The following is a 14,715-nucleotide window of genomic DNA, read 5'->3' as shown; positions in this document are numbered from 1 at the left end:
TTTTTGCACTTTTTTATGTAAGTATAAAACTCTAACTTAGTATAAATCTCATGCTGTTACACATTTTTGTCTAATTATTCCTATAGTAGCGAAATATTTGCATTTTTTTAATAGCCCTCAATAAACCCCCATTCTCTGTAAACACCTACGGTAACTCTAATAAATGCTGACAAACACCCATTTTTCAATGTAATAAACACCTTGTGGTGTCTCTATTTGTAGCAATATTCCGTTGCCAATCAGATCTGGTCTGGGTGTACAACATACATATATACCAAATAGCAAATGTGACTAAATAAACCAAGTTCTGTGGATTTCACACCTTTAAAAGACTATATGAAATAGTCTGTTTGAAATAAGAAAGTTTTAATTGATATTCATAGCTTAATTTTTAAATATGAAAATTATACAATTCCTTCAACAGCCTTTTCAGTGAAATGATCATACATTTAGACTTACCTAGCAGTAATTCTGTGATGTAAATTTTGAAAAGCATTAGGGAAAAGTAAATCTGTCAAATATATGTCTTTTTAAATAGACATCCACACATGTATTATTGTTCCGTTTTTGCTTTTTTACAGCTGGTCTGTTTTTGTTGTTGTATGTTTATTTTAATGTTTATTTTAATTTAGCATGTATAAATCTTTAAATAAATAAATACATTTATATTTGTTCCTGCTGCATTTTTAACTGAAAAATTTCTTTAGTTATTCATGCTTTGCATTTGCAGAAAAAAACTTTTCGCAAATGAAAAAAAATCTTTGCATTTCGGAAACATAGACTTTCGCGAAGTAATGCTTTTACAAAAATTTGCAAGAATTTTAAAACGTATTCTTTTATTGTCAAAGTATAGAATTGAGTTCACTGATTCCGGCTGATGAAGTGTCATTCAAATACTATGAACTTTACTTTAGTTTTCCAATTATTATCTTTACAATATTAAACATGCTATGCAATATTTGTTTATGTCACAATTAAGTACTATAAACCAATAGTTTGGCAAGTTCAATAAGGGTTGCAACATTGCTATGTTGTTATCATATAAATTACAACAATATCTTCAGCAGTATGAATTTTAAATGGCTTCGAAAATTCTACTTTTGGAACCTTTTTATGGTGGATCCCACCAACAGCTGACAGATTTTCTTCACAATGTCATCCTGCAAGAGGAAACTGATGCAGTCGTTGATAAAGTAGTTATGAGTGACAAGAAGTGGCAATGGAGAATGAGAACAAGTGCATTGTATTTTGCAGAACATATCGAAGAGACTGCATCACCATATAGGTATGAATTTTGTTGTTGTCTTCCTTTCCTAGCTTTGTCGGAAAAGGTCAAATTTTAAAAGCAACTCCTTGGAAAGAGGCTTTGTGCTTATAAAGGCAAGTAAAAGGTGAACTAAGCCAGTATGCCACCAGTCAACCAAAAGTATTTACTATACCTGCCTAATTATGTATTGCATACTTATTATGTGGTGAATGACGGTAGAGTGTGCTGACTTTCAAATTCTTTTTATTCTAAAAGCAGATGTTTCTGTTTTCATTTGAAACTTGCTATTGTTCTGATGAACGTTTTTGTATCATTTGTATCATTTGTGCCAAAAAGTCCAAACAGACACTATTGATTTTTGCTTCAACTCGATAAAGAAAAGTTGCAGCAAATTTTCATAAAATTATTTGTTAATTCGTTATAGTTGTGTGTTTGTTAGTGCTGTTACAAACTTAGCTGAATTGCTTGGATTGCGACCTGATCTTATAAGTGCACACAAAATCTTGTATTTTCATGAAAACCAATTGGTTTATCCTGTACGCAATCAGAAAGACCGGGATTTCCAGCATGGTTACAGTCAAATTATATCTTGGTGAGGTTTAAAACATGTTTTTTTGTTTTTTTTTGCTTTTGTTAATTTTTTGTTGTTGGTGCTGTTATATTTATGTCGTTGTTAGTTTGTTAATGTTGGTTTGTTGTTAAGTTCTTTTCGTTTGACATTTTCTTTTATGTAAAATGTTCCATTTTTACTCTCCTTACCATGGCGAAGAAGTATGTGTTTTGATATATAAGGGTATCCACGCTGTCAGGAAAATCAGGAATTGTTAAAATATTGGCAAAATTGCCAGGAAAAGGTCAGAAATATCAACAATTTCTCTGATATTTTCAAAAAAATCTCTTGGTTTAAATGGTCTTTCAGAACTATTGTAATTTTTTAAATATTGGCAAGGATTCAATTTTAAATCTGCTCTTAAAGAATTAATTTATCATTATGCTTATATAAAAATTACATTTTCTTGGGTAATCCAAGATTAATCTGTACCAAATCTAAAGAGCTGGAAAAATGATGGAAATGTCAGGAATTTTAATCAAAAATGTCCGAAATGCTTGATGAGGAGTTAATATTGAGCGAACACCCTGCATATTAGGAAGGGTCAGCTTTACTTATATAAGCATTTCATGAACCTGCTACCTTTTATTTAGTTTAGCTGCAGACAAAATTCTGTTTAATTCTTATTACAACAAGACGTCTTTTTTGGATAACATCAATTCCTTCTTAAAGCTTATGCCAGATCATCGAACAAAGCATTTATCTGACAAAATCGCACCAAAATGTGAAGTGTTGTATTTTCCACTGTGCTTACCTGTCAAAGTAGAAACAAATTTGGATGATAACGATGAAGAACCTTTGCATATAGTATGGGCACATAGATGGTAAGGACTATAGATTAGATTCAGTGTTACATAATGTTGTAATTTTATGCATTGAAAGCAATGGACACATGCCCTGCATGCACTGGCAGAATGTGTAAACAACAGACAGTTATCAGCGAGCAAACCTGATGCGGGAAAGAAACTATCGCTGTAAATCTTGCAACTTTGTATTTTGTAATCCTGAAATTAGCCGGTGATTTCTTATGTTGCCTTGTTTTTTTCCCACACGTATGCGCGGACGTTCCAGAATTTTGAAATCCTTTGAAGTTCCTCTGTTAAGGTGTCTTGAATGAAATCCGTTATTACAAAAATTTTCAACTAACGAATTTATCTCGCTTTTTTAAGGAAATAGCTTATTTGTTGTTGGACATAATATTTTCAAGAGATTAGGTTGGTTAAGAGAGAGAAACAGCTGCTGTATCCTTTGGAAAGGAAGACTGACTCAGCCCGCTCAAACATTTTTCATAGCTTGTGTATAATTTTCTGATTTCTCCTTACTATTATTTGACATTAGAACAAACTCCTCTATAGCAACAATTTTTTGGACTTAGATGAAGTTGAACAGAAATGTTTTTATATGTGTATGGTTTTCCAAGCAGTTATACAATTTGTCTATAAATCTTAAATTCTTCATTTTTCTACGAATTTGATGACGTCATTGCCAAAAAAACTGAATTATCTGAATTTAGGGCGTGGCCAAAGCTTGAAGAGGTTTCAAATCTAACGAGCAACAAATGTAGAAATTATATACAAAGGCAAAGGGGTGGAATCCTATCCCAGAAATAAAACGCCCCCAAAACGCCAGGCAGGAATGGAATGAATCATTGGACCCCCTGAAATAAGGGTGTCCGTAATTACGGAACATTAAAATGTCTGAAAAAGAACTGTTGTAAACAGAAAAAGTTGTAGCAGCGTTACGAAGTTTATGTGTAATGTTAACGTAGCTGTAACTTTTTTTTCAATTTTTTTGTACATCCACCTGAACTGTTTGCTTTTTTTTCACAGGGAACACGATAAAAATCCGGAAGAGTTATTCGAAGTTTTATTTCGACTTCACGATGAATGTCTCCCGTTCAAAATATCCATACTTGGACAAGAATATACTGACATACCAGGTGATATGGATTTTCAAATTATTTAAATGCTTTCAAATACAGTAACTGATTGAAAAAAGATTTTTAAAAACATAAAAAAGACTTAATATGATTTCGCTATTTTACCCCTCTAGAGTGTGCAAAAATAATCCCTTTAACGGAGAAGAATATTGACGAGATCAGAAATAGCGGTATATTCTATTCGAATATGTTATACTAGTCGATTGACGTTGCGGGTTCACCAGTCCTTTATATACCGCATTTCATGTGTCTCCCTGCTCTGAGTACCATTTTGCGCAGAGACACTACGGCTATTATTATAGAGACTAGTCGTAAACCCGTGAAAAAATCTACGGCGTTGTCTGTCCTTATACATGGCATTTCGTGTTTCCGTCGCAGACAGACAAACAGACAGACGCTGGCTATTATTATAGAGATATTTTGGTTAAGAAACAAACCGAAAAATATTGTCCAGTTTTTCACCCTAATTACTTCCATTATAAGCCGGGCTTGCATTTGTTCATTTTAATGCGAAATTGCGTAGATTTTTTTCCAGGGTGAGATTCTTATTTTTATAAAAATTTCCAGAAAACAGGCCTTATCGATTAATTACCTTAAGTAGATTAATTTCCGCAAAGGTTAATTTTGCGAATTTTGCAAATTATACCTATATTCGCAAAAATTTATCATCGCGAAAATTTTCAATTTGCGAAAATAAATAGCTAGAAATGAATTATTCGTTAAATTTAATCTTCGCAAAAATAATTAAAAACAAATGTGTTTTTTTCCTCTTTAAATTTTCTGTATTCACGAATATCTTTACAACTCTTCCAAATAAGATGTTTGGTGATGTCAATATTCGTTTTTTTGTGAGAAACCTACCCATGATAATCTCCTCTATGGGCTGACAGTACAGTTCTTTAACCAATATTGTATCAACATATTTCTTCTCATGCTTACAGAGAAAATGTAGAATGCTTGATTTGCGAAAATAATAATTTGCAAAAAATCTGTAATGGTCCATTCAAGAACAAAAATGTTCGCGAAATATCTGAAATAGACCGATTCGCGAAAATTTATATTTGTGACTTATTTTTGACTTTGCGAAAATAAGTTTTGCTAAAAAATTAATCAACTTAATGTAGATTGGTAAAAAGTACGGAACACGCCTATTTTGCACATCTGTAAAAATCCACGTATTATTTTAAAGTATAATACTCAAATTTCTTAAATTTGAACGAACTTCAACCCAGGCAAAGTCATATGTATTTAGGCAAACTCAGGGAAAGGTTTTTTTTTTATCATATGTTACTCAAAGAAGAACATGTGTTTTTAACAATAACTCGTACAAAAGTTTTCTCTAAACACTACTTTAAAACGATCAATTAAAATGATTTTAAAATGATGTATTAAAGGAATTTGTTTTAAGAAAGTTCGTCATTGTTAGTCTTCTCTAACGCCATTGCTATAAACCTGCAGAAATTCTTTCTTTTAGTACTAACCCCCAATGGATAAAATTGAAAATATAGGTTGAATAGCTATTAATTGTACACCTTTTAAAGGAGATTTTATTATTATAGACGGAAGCCTGTGTATCGCATTTCATGTTTTCGTGACACAACTACACACAGAAAAGGGCTATTATTAAAAAGAACTCAAGGGAAAAGCTTGCAGTGATAAAATAAACACGCGGATTTAAGTTTGAGTTAAAACATTAGGCGATGTCTGGCGATAAAATTTAACAGGGATAAATACTGAAAAGAAAATCAATCAATTAATCGATCAATCAATCAATTAATTAGTCAATCATGGATTTCTTACTTGCTCCTTTTGTCCATAGAAATATTCCACGAAGCGAAGAAGAAATTATCCATCCGCATATTAAACTGGGGTTATCAACCAACGAAAGAAGATTACTGGAAAGTGCTGGGAAGTGCTGATGTTGCGATTTCAACAGCCAAGCATGAATTTTTTGGTGTTTCAATGTAGGTGTTCTTAAGAAGTTAACAACTGTTTAAGACACTGCGTTTAAACGTTCCAAAATGCCACATTACTGAAGGTCTTTTGACACTTTAACATCTAGGACAACAATTATTTTTGTAGGAATCTAGTAAATCTTTCTAACTCATATAGCTAAACGGGGTAAATGTGTAGTGAGCTGTGTACGAAGTTGCTTCATGTTACAGTCTTAAAGTAAAGGACCTTTTTTAATACATCAATGTTTGACTTTGTCGCCTTGAACTTGCTGCGGATTAAAAAAGTTAATCATATATAGTTAAAAAAGTTTTTTTTTAACTATATATGTTTTCATTACTGGTCTGTATGATTTGCTTACCTGATGAAATAAAACGTCCAAAAATATCTGTTTCGAGATTCGTGTCGGTCGTGAATTTGCGGTTTTTCGTTTTGGAATAAAAACAAATTCCTTTTCGATCCATTTCTGGTCGAAGAACGGTGATCAAACTATCATCTCTGTACAAACTGACTTGGTATTTCCCAGAATGTTTATCCAACCTTTTTTTAAGTAAGTAAAGCCTGGGTAATTCATATGTCTAAAAGAGCATTACTTTTATTTCAGTAATCCAGTTATATCTATCTTTATATGTTTACATTACCTATCGAAATTGGCATTGTGTGTTACTGTTTGATCACGTGATTTTCTATTAAGGTTGGAAGCTGTATCCATTGGCTGTTATCCATTGTGTCCTAATCGCTTGGTTTATCCAGAATTTTTCCCAGGTAATGAAAAAAGTTAATTATCGCAAAATTTGTAGTAAAAGTGCTTGAAAAGCAACCTGAAAAAACAGAGAAAAAACTTAAACCCTTGAAATTGTAAAAATAAAAAATTTCTCGTTCTTTGTTCTAACTGGTTTACCGTTAAAAGCTTAACCGTGTTTCTGTGTGTAATATTTTCACTGCTGTCGCGTATTTTTATATCAAATGCTTACGGAATAAAATAACATGGGAACAGCATCTGTTAATGGTAACAAAAGAAAAAAAACATTATTGGGAAAATACTCTAAGGAGTTCTTTACACATATTCACAAGACAAAGGTTTGGTTGTTTATTTGCGTCGTCGCAAAAAAGTTGAAAGTTCCTACTTTTTTGTAACAATAATGCAATCAGAATGCCATCAATAGGATTTATTTTTGCATTTTTTTTTAACAGGAAGTATTAGAAACATTATTTTGGTAGAAACAAAGATGTAGACCATTATTCTTACAGTAAACACGTATTGCATCAAGAAATACTTCGGGTGGCCATTACTTCTGGAAAAAATTCTGAAAAGTTTGCTGATAATAGGAAAACTTTATGGAAGATATTGTTTCTACTTTAACGGAAGAAAATGAACAGAACTTTTTTTTTTAAAAAAAATTAAAGATTGGGAATAGTAATCTCGACCAGTCATTCTTGTGCATGTCCAAAGTTAATTTTATATTAAATTTAGTGAAAAAAACATAAGACGAAAATAAGGTAAAATACGAAATAAAAAATTGCGAATGTCCGTCCTGCTCAAAAAATTTGGAATTAAACATTGTAAAATTTTTAACCAGGTTCGCTTTCTGAATTTCGATTGATTTATTTTTTAGATTTTTTTTCCGCATCATTTTTCCCTTAAGGAATATTTCAAAGAGAAAAAAAATGTGCTAAACGCAAGAACTGGACCTAATGTATGGGAAGGCAAAAAATGTGATTAAACAACAGTGATAATTAGCATAGTTTTAACATACAACATTTTGTAACTCTTCTTTTCTGAAGTATTATAATTTTTTTGTAATTAAAAAACAAAACTTTGGTGTAAAAACACAGGATAAAATGAACGTTATGTATTTTCTCAGATATTGAAACAGAAAACATTTCGTACCACTTGGCGTTTCTTCAAGTCAACAATGTTTCCTCACTGTTGCATAGTTTTTTGTCTCAATGTTATCATATTTTATTGGCGAAAAAAAAAACACGTGAGAAACCTAATAAGAGAAAAGCAACGCCTTTTAGCATTTCTGTCACTAAAAAGTTTCTGACGGGTAAGGTCATTGGTGTATACCACGCCATAGATGAAGGCACAAAGTTGCCATATATGGTAAATTGAGAATTGGTGTAGTTCACTTTACCAATACATCTTTATTTTAGCTGACTATTTATACAATACATGCCAACAACTTTACAAGAAGTTAAAGAATTTCTGCAAACGGCCAGATGTCGTTAGGAAGCACAAAATACAGGTACATCCCACGATTAGGCCCAAATTACACGTTGTTTTTTATCAGTGGAAAATTGCATAATTAGGCCCGAATTACACGTTGTTTTGCATGTGTCATGATTAGGCTCGAATTACACGTAGTTTTTTTATCGGTGGGAAATTGTATTAATTTGTTTCAATCTCGTATTGATATGTAATCTTGGTAGCTGTTTAACGTTTTTGATTAACTACCCTTTTTGTGTAAAAACATCTTAAATAAGCTGTTCGGTTTTGTATTACTTTAATTTTTAGATTTTGAGAAACCAATTGATTTTCGTTTTCCTGGTATTAGAATTTTTTTAATATTTCTATTTCTAGGTCAATATGTCAAGATTTGACTGTAACGTTTTAAAAGCGAAATACCTAGAGCACATCATGCAAAAATGTTGAATGCAGAAGTCGTTTCCATAGTGAATTAGTGATGAATGCAGAAGTCGTTTCCATAGTAAATTGGTGATGGTCGTGCTTGAGTGCATGTAGATGATTGGATAATTAGATATTTTCCATCCGTAAGAACAGATTTTTGTTTAAAAGATTTGATCTGCATTTATATTTTCGTTTTTTAAACAAAAAATGTTCAACAAAGAAGAGATTCCCACGATTTGCATGTTGCATGATTTGATAGTTTCGCGTGTTAAGCTAGACTTCATGATTAGCGTATTTCTCCTGATTTGTGTATTTCGCGTGAGTTGCTTGTTCCGTATGATTTGTGTAAAATGTTAGTTTTGCGGGATTTCGTGAATTGAATTTTTGCTATTCTATTGTCGTAGCTTAACCTGGTTTGTGGTTTCAAGTTTCTGTACGCCACGCGATTTGTTCCCTTTCTGATATTCAGGATGCGTATGTTTTTACTGTTTTCTCGACTGAGTCCTTCCTATGCTTCCCTTACAACACCAAGCTTTATCTTTATTTTATTTTTATCTAGTTTTTAATCCGTGTATAATTTGAATTTATTTGTTTGATTATAAGTAAAGTTCAAAAAAATTTAAACAAATAAAATTTATTGAATTATTTGCGCGATTAACCTCAAAAAAGGTCAAGTATCGACAAACTCCTAATGGCAGAAACAGAGGAGCATCACAGGTTTCTTCCAAGAGCTTCTTTGTTTTAAGCAAGCACATGCAACACTTTGCTTTTCTCTGCTTTCTTAGAACTTTAGGACACCTCACTCTCAAACTTCCAACCATATAATTTGGAAAACTTAAGTTTGGATTGAATTCGCTAAAAACAGTGCATAGTAATGATAGGTGTCTTCTAGCTTTACAAATGACTGACAATTCATTTTTTTCTCAGGTCATGTTTACCACATGCGTTTACCTTGAAATTTTTGCGGAACTTATTTTTGCGATATGAAGGTCTAATTTCAATTTTTTTTGCGGAACATATATTTGCGATTAAAAGGTTTTTGATGCAAAGTGCGGAACCTTTTTTAACGACTGATAGCTTTCATATAGAAAATGCGAAACTGATGTTCGCTATTAGAATGCTTTATTCCCAAGAAATGTTATGACAAGAAAGTCAACCTTGTCCCCAGGGTTTTTTTGCCTTTTTTGAAATGGCAGATGACGGCGAGGGTGCCAAAAAGTGTGTATCGTGTATTACAACGGATAAGATGACGCTGCAGGCCCTGGGATCGATGTTAGATGTTTTTGCGACTTCATAATTTTTAGCCTCATCATGCATGGCTAACATAAAGTATTCGTGATTGTTCAGTGTTAACTGGATGAACTAAAATATACTTTCGATGCAAGAATGTGCTGTTAAGAAAAGTTTGTGTGGTGATATTGAAAGAATAAGAGATAAATCAATCAATCAAATTACGTTGTTTTACTCAGCCTAAAGAGTTTTTTAAAATAGAGCAACAAAAATTGAAAGTTATCAAAAGCAAAAAAGGTCAAATTTGATCTCGACTTTTAGAATATCAGGATTTTAAAATTATTTTATCCCAATATCGAGGGTTTATTTTTTCGGTTTCTGTTTATAACACGTTTCAAAGCATGACATTTATAAGCATCCATGAGGTTAAAATTGGTTATTTTTTAAGCATATGCTAAACTTTAAAACTTCTAATAAAAAAAAACGCACAGTTTTAACTACCATACGACTTGTATTTTGAAAAAAATAGATTATCCTTTCACAACCACAACCACCAACATCATAACACATCATTTTTTTTTTAAAAAAGCATGACAATTATAGAATTTGGTCATTTTCATTAAGCATGGCATTTTTAAGCATCCGTAGGCTTAAATTTGGTCATTTTTAGGCATATGCTAAGCATTATGTGAAGCCTAAATGTTGTGAAGTTTGTTTTGTGTTTTGTAAGTAGTTTTTTTTGACAGCAATCCAGTTTATGTGTTGCCATTATATATATTTTTTTCAAATACGCATACTTTGAGCCTAATCATGTGTTTTTCATAAGCATATTCCAATAAATCTTTCTGACATTGAGCATGACCTAAGCATATTTTGAGCTTGAAAAAGTAATTTTCACACGAGCAACCTCTAAGCTTTATTTGAAAATTTCGATTGCTTATAAAAAAATATGCATCAAACACATCTGTCTTCATGTGTCGTTTTATTTTTTTACCCATTCCTTCGTTTTTTGAAGAACTTTAGCTGCATGCGTAGTCAAAAAGGGGTCACATAATGCGTTAAAATTTGTAATTTTACAGGTGGTGGAAAAGCACCAATGTCTATTCTCGACCCCCAAAGCTCTTTGAGATAAACTCGAAAGTGAGGTTTCAATCTCAAAAAACTCTGGGGACCAGAATAAACAGTGTCTTCTTAAAAAAATGAGAATGTGAAGAGCAGTTATTTAATTAATTTGATTCTTTTTTTGTTGAAATCAGTTGAATTCTTTCTGCCCACGCAGTTAACTATGTTTCCTCTTCATCGTAAGAATGTTAATTATAAATGTCATAACCTTGAACAACTTTCTGCGATTTTTAATATCGGTTAATCTACTTTGCTTAAAAACCATGACAACTTTTATTAAAGTCCCACGTGAGATCTTTTTCATGCTTTTAAGGTGGTATAAGGGGTATATTTTAGTTAGCTACTAGCTAAAATAGAGTCTCAAGAAAATACTAGGAGTTGTTCTAAATTTTCGGTATTAATGTTTATATTTTTTTATTTTTTGCACTTCTTTAATTGGATAACTTATTCATATATTTCCTGTCCTTTTTTATATTTTCTTATACGGTTATCAATATTTTAATCAAAATAAAATACATGAAAAAAAGGAGTTTGGTCGAGAAAAACATCTGCCGGACAAGAAAAAAAATTACGCAGAGGAATATACACAGGTGAAAAATAAAGATGAAGAATTAGAAAAGAAGAAAAAAGAAGAAGAAAAAGTTAAAAGATATAGAGTAAAAAATAAAAATAACTAAACGGGTAAAACCAAAAAAAAAATACAAAAAAAAATTAAAAGTATTACGGATTAAAGAGTTTTTGGTGTTATTCGAGAGCTAAATATTTGTGTTAAAGAATGGAAATAAAGTAAAACACGTGAAAATAAAAAAAATATTTTTACTCGAATTGTTGAAATTTTTGGAAATAATAAACGTTGGAAGAAAAACGGAAGAAAATGTCTCTTGTTGTACTGATCAAAAATGCTACCCATTTGAGAGGGAGGTATGATCGGATAGCAAGAGTCACGTTCAGAGGTAAGTTTTTGCTACCAACATTCACCAATCCCTTTCCCTTCTTCTTGTTCCCTAATATAAAAATAAGGAGTTTCAATTTAGGCATGTTTTCGCTTCGCTCTGTTTTTTAGGCTTTAGTGTTCTTAGGTGTTTCGGTCTCTAAGAATTATGGTGACTATTTGTACTATAATCAAATACAGTTACATTTCAGGATATCCCTCTATCATAATTATTCTTAAAACTTAGTTAAGAAAAGGAAATTGCCAAATATGTTCAAATATGCTCAAATCACTATATGGGAGGGGAGTAAACGAAGGAACAGGAACTTATTTCTAACAAGGCAAAGGTTTTATTGTAGATTAGATGGCATTTTTTCAAAAATAATTTCCAGACCTGGTTTTTTCTCCCAATCTTATTCTCTTGTAAGAAATGGCAAAAAAAACAAACTTAATGACAGAAACTTTTGCTAGTTAGGAAATTACCTAGTTTTACTATATTGTTTTCATAAATCACGCAATTGAATTATACCATGAGATAAGGAAACTTAAATTTTATAAATGAAGACAAAAAACGTCATAATGTCGCTTGTGTCGTCAACTGAAAATCAAACTACAAATGAGCAAGAGTTAAGCCAAATTTTATATTTTCTGTTTGATTTTATAAAGTTATTTGGCTTAGCAGAAAATGTGTTTTTAGTAAATATTATAGAAAATAGTGGATTGCTTCTTTCCTGCCTCTTCCTATATTGTGCGGTCAACGAACAAAACTCCTTACTTGTTGTGCCATTAAGACCCATCTGATAACTTATACTAATATCCACTTAGGCTAAATTGATATTCCGTGCGGGCAAGGATTGTTGAATAATACACAACACCGCAAAAAGTAGAATGAACCCAGTACTAAATAGCGAAAATTTCTTCAAAGTTATTCCATTCGGAATATATGGAGACACAGGGATAAAGGGCCTAGAGACAGGGTTGTAATGGGTTTTTTTCTTTCATCAAGTATCTGCCAAGTTATAATCCCGGTCCCCAGGGTCGCTTGGCCCCTAACCCGTTATTACAAACGTTTAAAAAATGCAAAATGTCCTGGAGACGAGGTTTTCAAACTATATCTTACTTGGTTTTGTAAACAAACATGGTAGATGTTGCGCCTCACGTGTATTTTTTGTTCTTTCATTTTTTTACACAAGCTGACTGTGTGCGAGGTCATGGCATTTGTTCTTTTCTTTTAATGTCCATTCGTTAAATTGTAGAAATAATAGTGCATCTGCGAGGTGTTTAAGTAAGTATAAGTAAGCCTGGGCGTAGTTTTCCAAGTGTTTCAATAGATTATGGTCGGCCTGACAAGGATTTATCATGATCTCACACCACAGGAATGCAGGAATAAGATTTTATTAAGATATAAAGAAATCATAGCTACCTAGATTGATAAACTTCCAACATATTTTTTTAATTAAAGAACTAACTAAAACAATGAAACAGCATTTACCTAGCTAGCTAAACATCTCAATTCTAAATGTCACAATAATGGCCCCTACCACCTCCTCCAGTCAGGGTAAACACATAATTAGGCGACGGTAGGCTAATTAGGGCATACCACCTATTTAGGCAACTCATTGTAGCCTAGTTAGGCCATATGTAACCTAGTTAATACATTACATTATTTAATGGCTTTTTACACATTCCTAAGAAAAAATCGCAAAAAATCTTTGTTCAGAATGGATAGTCTACGAGACCATGATTCCAAAATTGTCATTCATGCCTCAATATGTTCGCGCAACTAATAATTATGTTAAAATGAAATATATAACCTAAGTGTCGCCTATTTAGGTGACGTTTTTGTCCGCCATCTTTATTTTTTCCCTGTGGTGTGAATGGCTAATATCCATTATTTAAAACAACAAATAGTGCCACACGAGGTTTGGGTCATAAGTTACCAATGCGCGATGCAAATAAGACTATAATTGGTCAAAATTATCTGCAAAGTGGACAAATTTGATTCACATAAAAATTGTACTGCGAAACACAATGACTTCGACATATTTACAACTAAAAGTTTTCGTTCGCCTAGTTGGACTATGGGTATCCTAATTAAACTACATCATGTCACCTAACTAAACGACTCGCCTAATTAGGTCATGCCGCCTAATTAGGTGTTTACCCTGACTGACCTCTTAGCTATACCAATCAAATTTCTGGATGAAATACTAATAATTTTTTTAAATTAAATGCCAAAATGCTTCCCCTATTTAAGTCAAAAATTTTATTAGATTTAATGAATAATATTAAAAGTTGATGAATATTAAAACTATATTTGAAAACACCAGTATTAATAATAGTTTTCAGCTATTTTCCAGCTATTAAGCTTACCGGATGTCTTATAGATAAATTCAATTGTTTATATTTTCAGCAGTAAGCTTTGACTCTGGCATTTGTTGCCGTAGTGATGATTAACATTTGGCTTAATTAACAAATCGCATTATGCCACACCCACCATTTTGAAAATCCTTGGTGGAAAAAACAAACTTAGTTCATAGGGGGTAAAATAGTAAAAAAATGTGGAAAAAGAAAATAATTAGCTAACGAAAGGTAACCACAAAAAAATCTGTCTAGAAATAATACTTAGCTAACTATATTTTGCTCAAAAATTATCTTTGCTCAAACTTTTTGACATTGATCTTAAAACACCCAAATTTGTCCAGCTCTGCACTCTCTTTACCTAAGATATGGAAATTTTTTACCTCCAAAAAATTGGTTATGACACCAAACCGAAACGCTGAATTTGGTCACCTAAAACTTATTATTATTAGTATCACACACAAACATGGCTTCATGAATGGCGCCGTAGATTAGTGGTTATAGCTCTCGTACTCTGTGCGGGAGACCGGGGTTCGATTCCTCTTGACGGCGATTCAACATGGGCGAGTGAATATTACCATAGCCCCGGGTTAACCCAAGCCATGTGAGGGATATTGGGAAGATGGCACACTGTGTGGGCCGTTGGATGTTGCCGGGAGTTGTCTAGTAG

At 32.3% G+C, this 14,715-nt stretch overlaps 2 protein-coding genes across 2 annotated transcripts in view; both read left to right on the top strand.

The window, feature by feature from the left end:
* The first annotated feature begins 804 nt into the window (after positions 1-804).
* On the top strand, positions 805-9,194 carry LOC130621942 (glycosyltransferase-like domain-containing protein 1). Its single transcript, XM_057437312.1, has 8 exons — positions 805-1,285; positions 1,692-1,859; positions 2,471-2,701; positions 3,707-3,816; positions 5,636-5,780; positions 6,464-6,534; positions 7,927-8,018; positions 8,354-9,194. The coding sequence occupies exons 1-8, from the start codon at positions 1,080-1,082 to the stop codon at positions 8,423-8,425; spliced, it is 1,095 nt and encodes a 364-aa protein (XP_057293295.1). The 5' UTR covers positions 805-1,079; the 3' UTR covers positions 8,426-9,194.
* A 2,137-nt stretch (positions 9,195-11,331) lies between these two features.
* The window catches only part of LOC130622730 (otoferlin-like), a 38,701-nt gene continuing 35,317 nt past the window's right edge, over positions 11,332-14,715 (top strand). The window contains exon 1 of the mRNA XM_057438227.1: positions 11,332-11,706. Coding sequence (XP_057294210.1) covers positions 11,628-11,706 — 79 coding nt within the window. The 5' untranslated portion in view covers positions 11,332-11,627. The remainder of the gene's footprint in view (positions 11,707-14,715) is intronic.

This window comes from Hydractinia symbiolongicarpus, chromosome 12 (assembly GCF_029227915.1).
Source record: "Hydractinia symbiolongicarpus strain clone_291-10 chromosome 12, HSymV2.1, whole genome shotgun sequence".
In the NCBI taxonomy this organism is placed as follows: domain Eukaryota; kingdom Metazoa; phylum Cnidaria; class Hydrozoa; order Anthoathecata; family Hydractiniidae; genus Hydractinia; species Hydractinia symbiolongicarpus.
Note: the sequence above shows the minus strand (reverse complement) of the source record. Positions and strands in the feature narration are given on the sequence as shown.

What these genes read in the sequence shown, in the direction of transcription:
- LOC130621942 (XM_057437312.1), top strand. Translation starts at nt 1,080, where the DNA reads ATGGCTTCGAAAATTCTACTTTTGGAACCTTTTTATGGTGGATCCCAC. An exon ending in GAGACTGCATCACCATATAG is followed by an intron (nt 1,286 to 1,691) that starts GTATGAATTTTG and finishes AATTCGTTATAG; the next exon opens with TTGTGTGTTTGTTAGTGCTG. An exon ending in GAATTTTTTGGTGTTTCAAT is followed by an intron (nt 5,781 to 6,463) that starts GTAGGTGTTCTT and finishes TTTTCTATTAAG; the next exon opens with GTTGGAAGCTGTATCCATTG.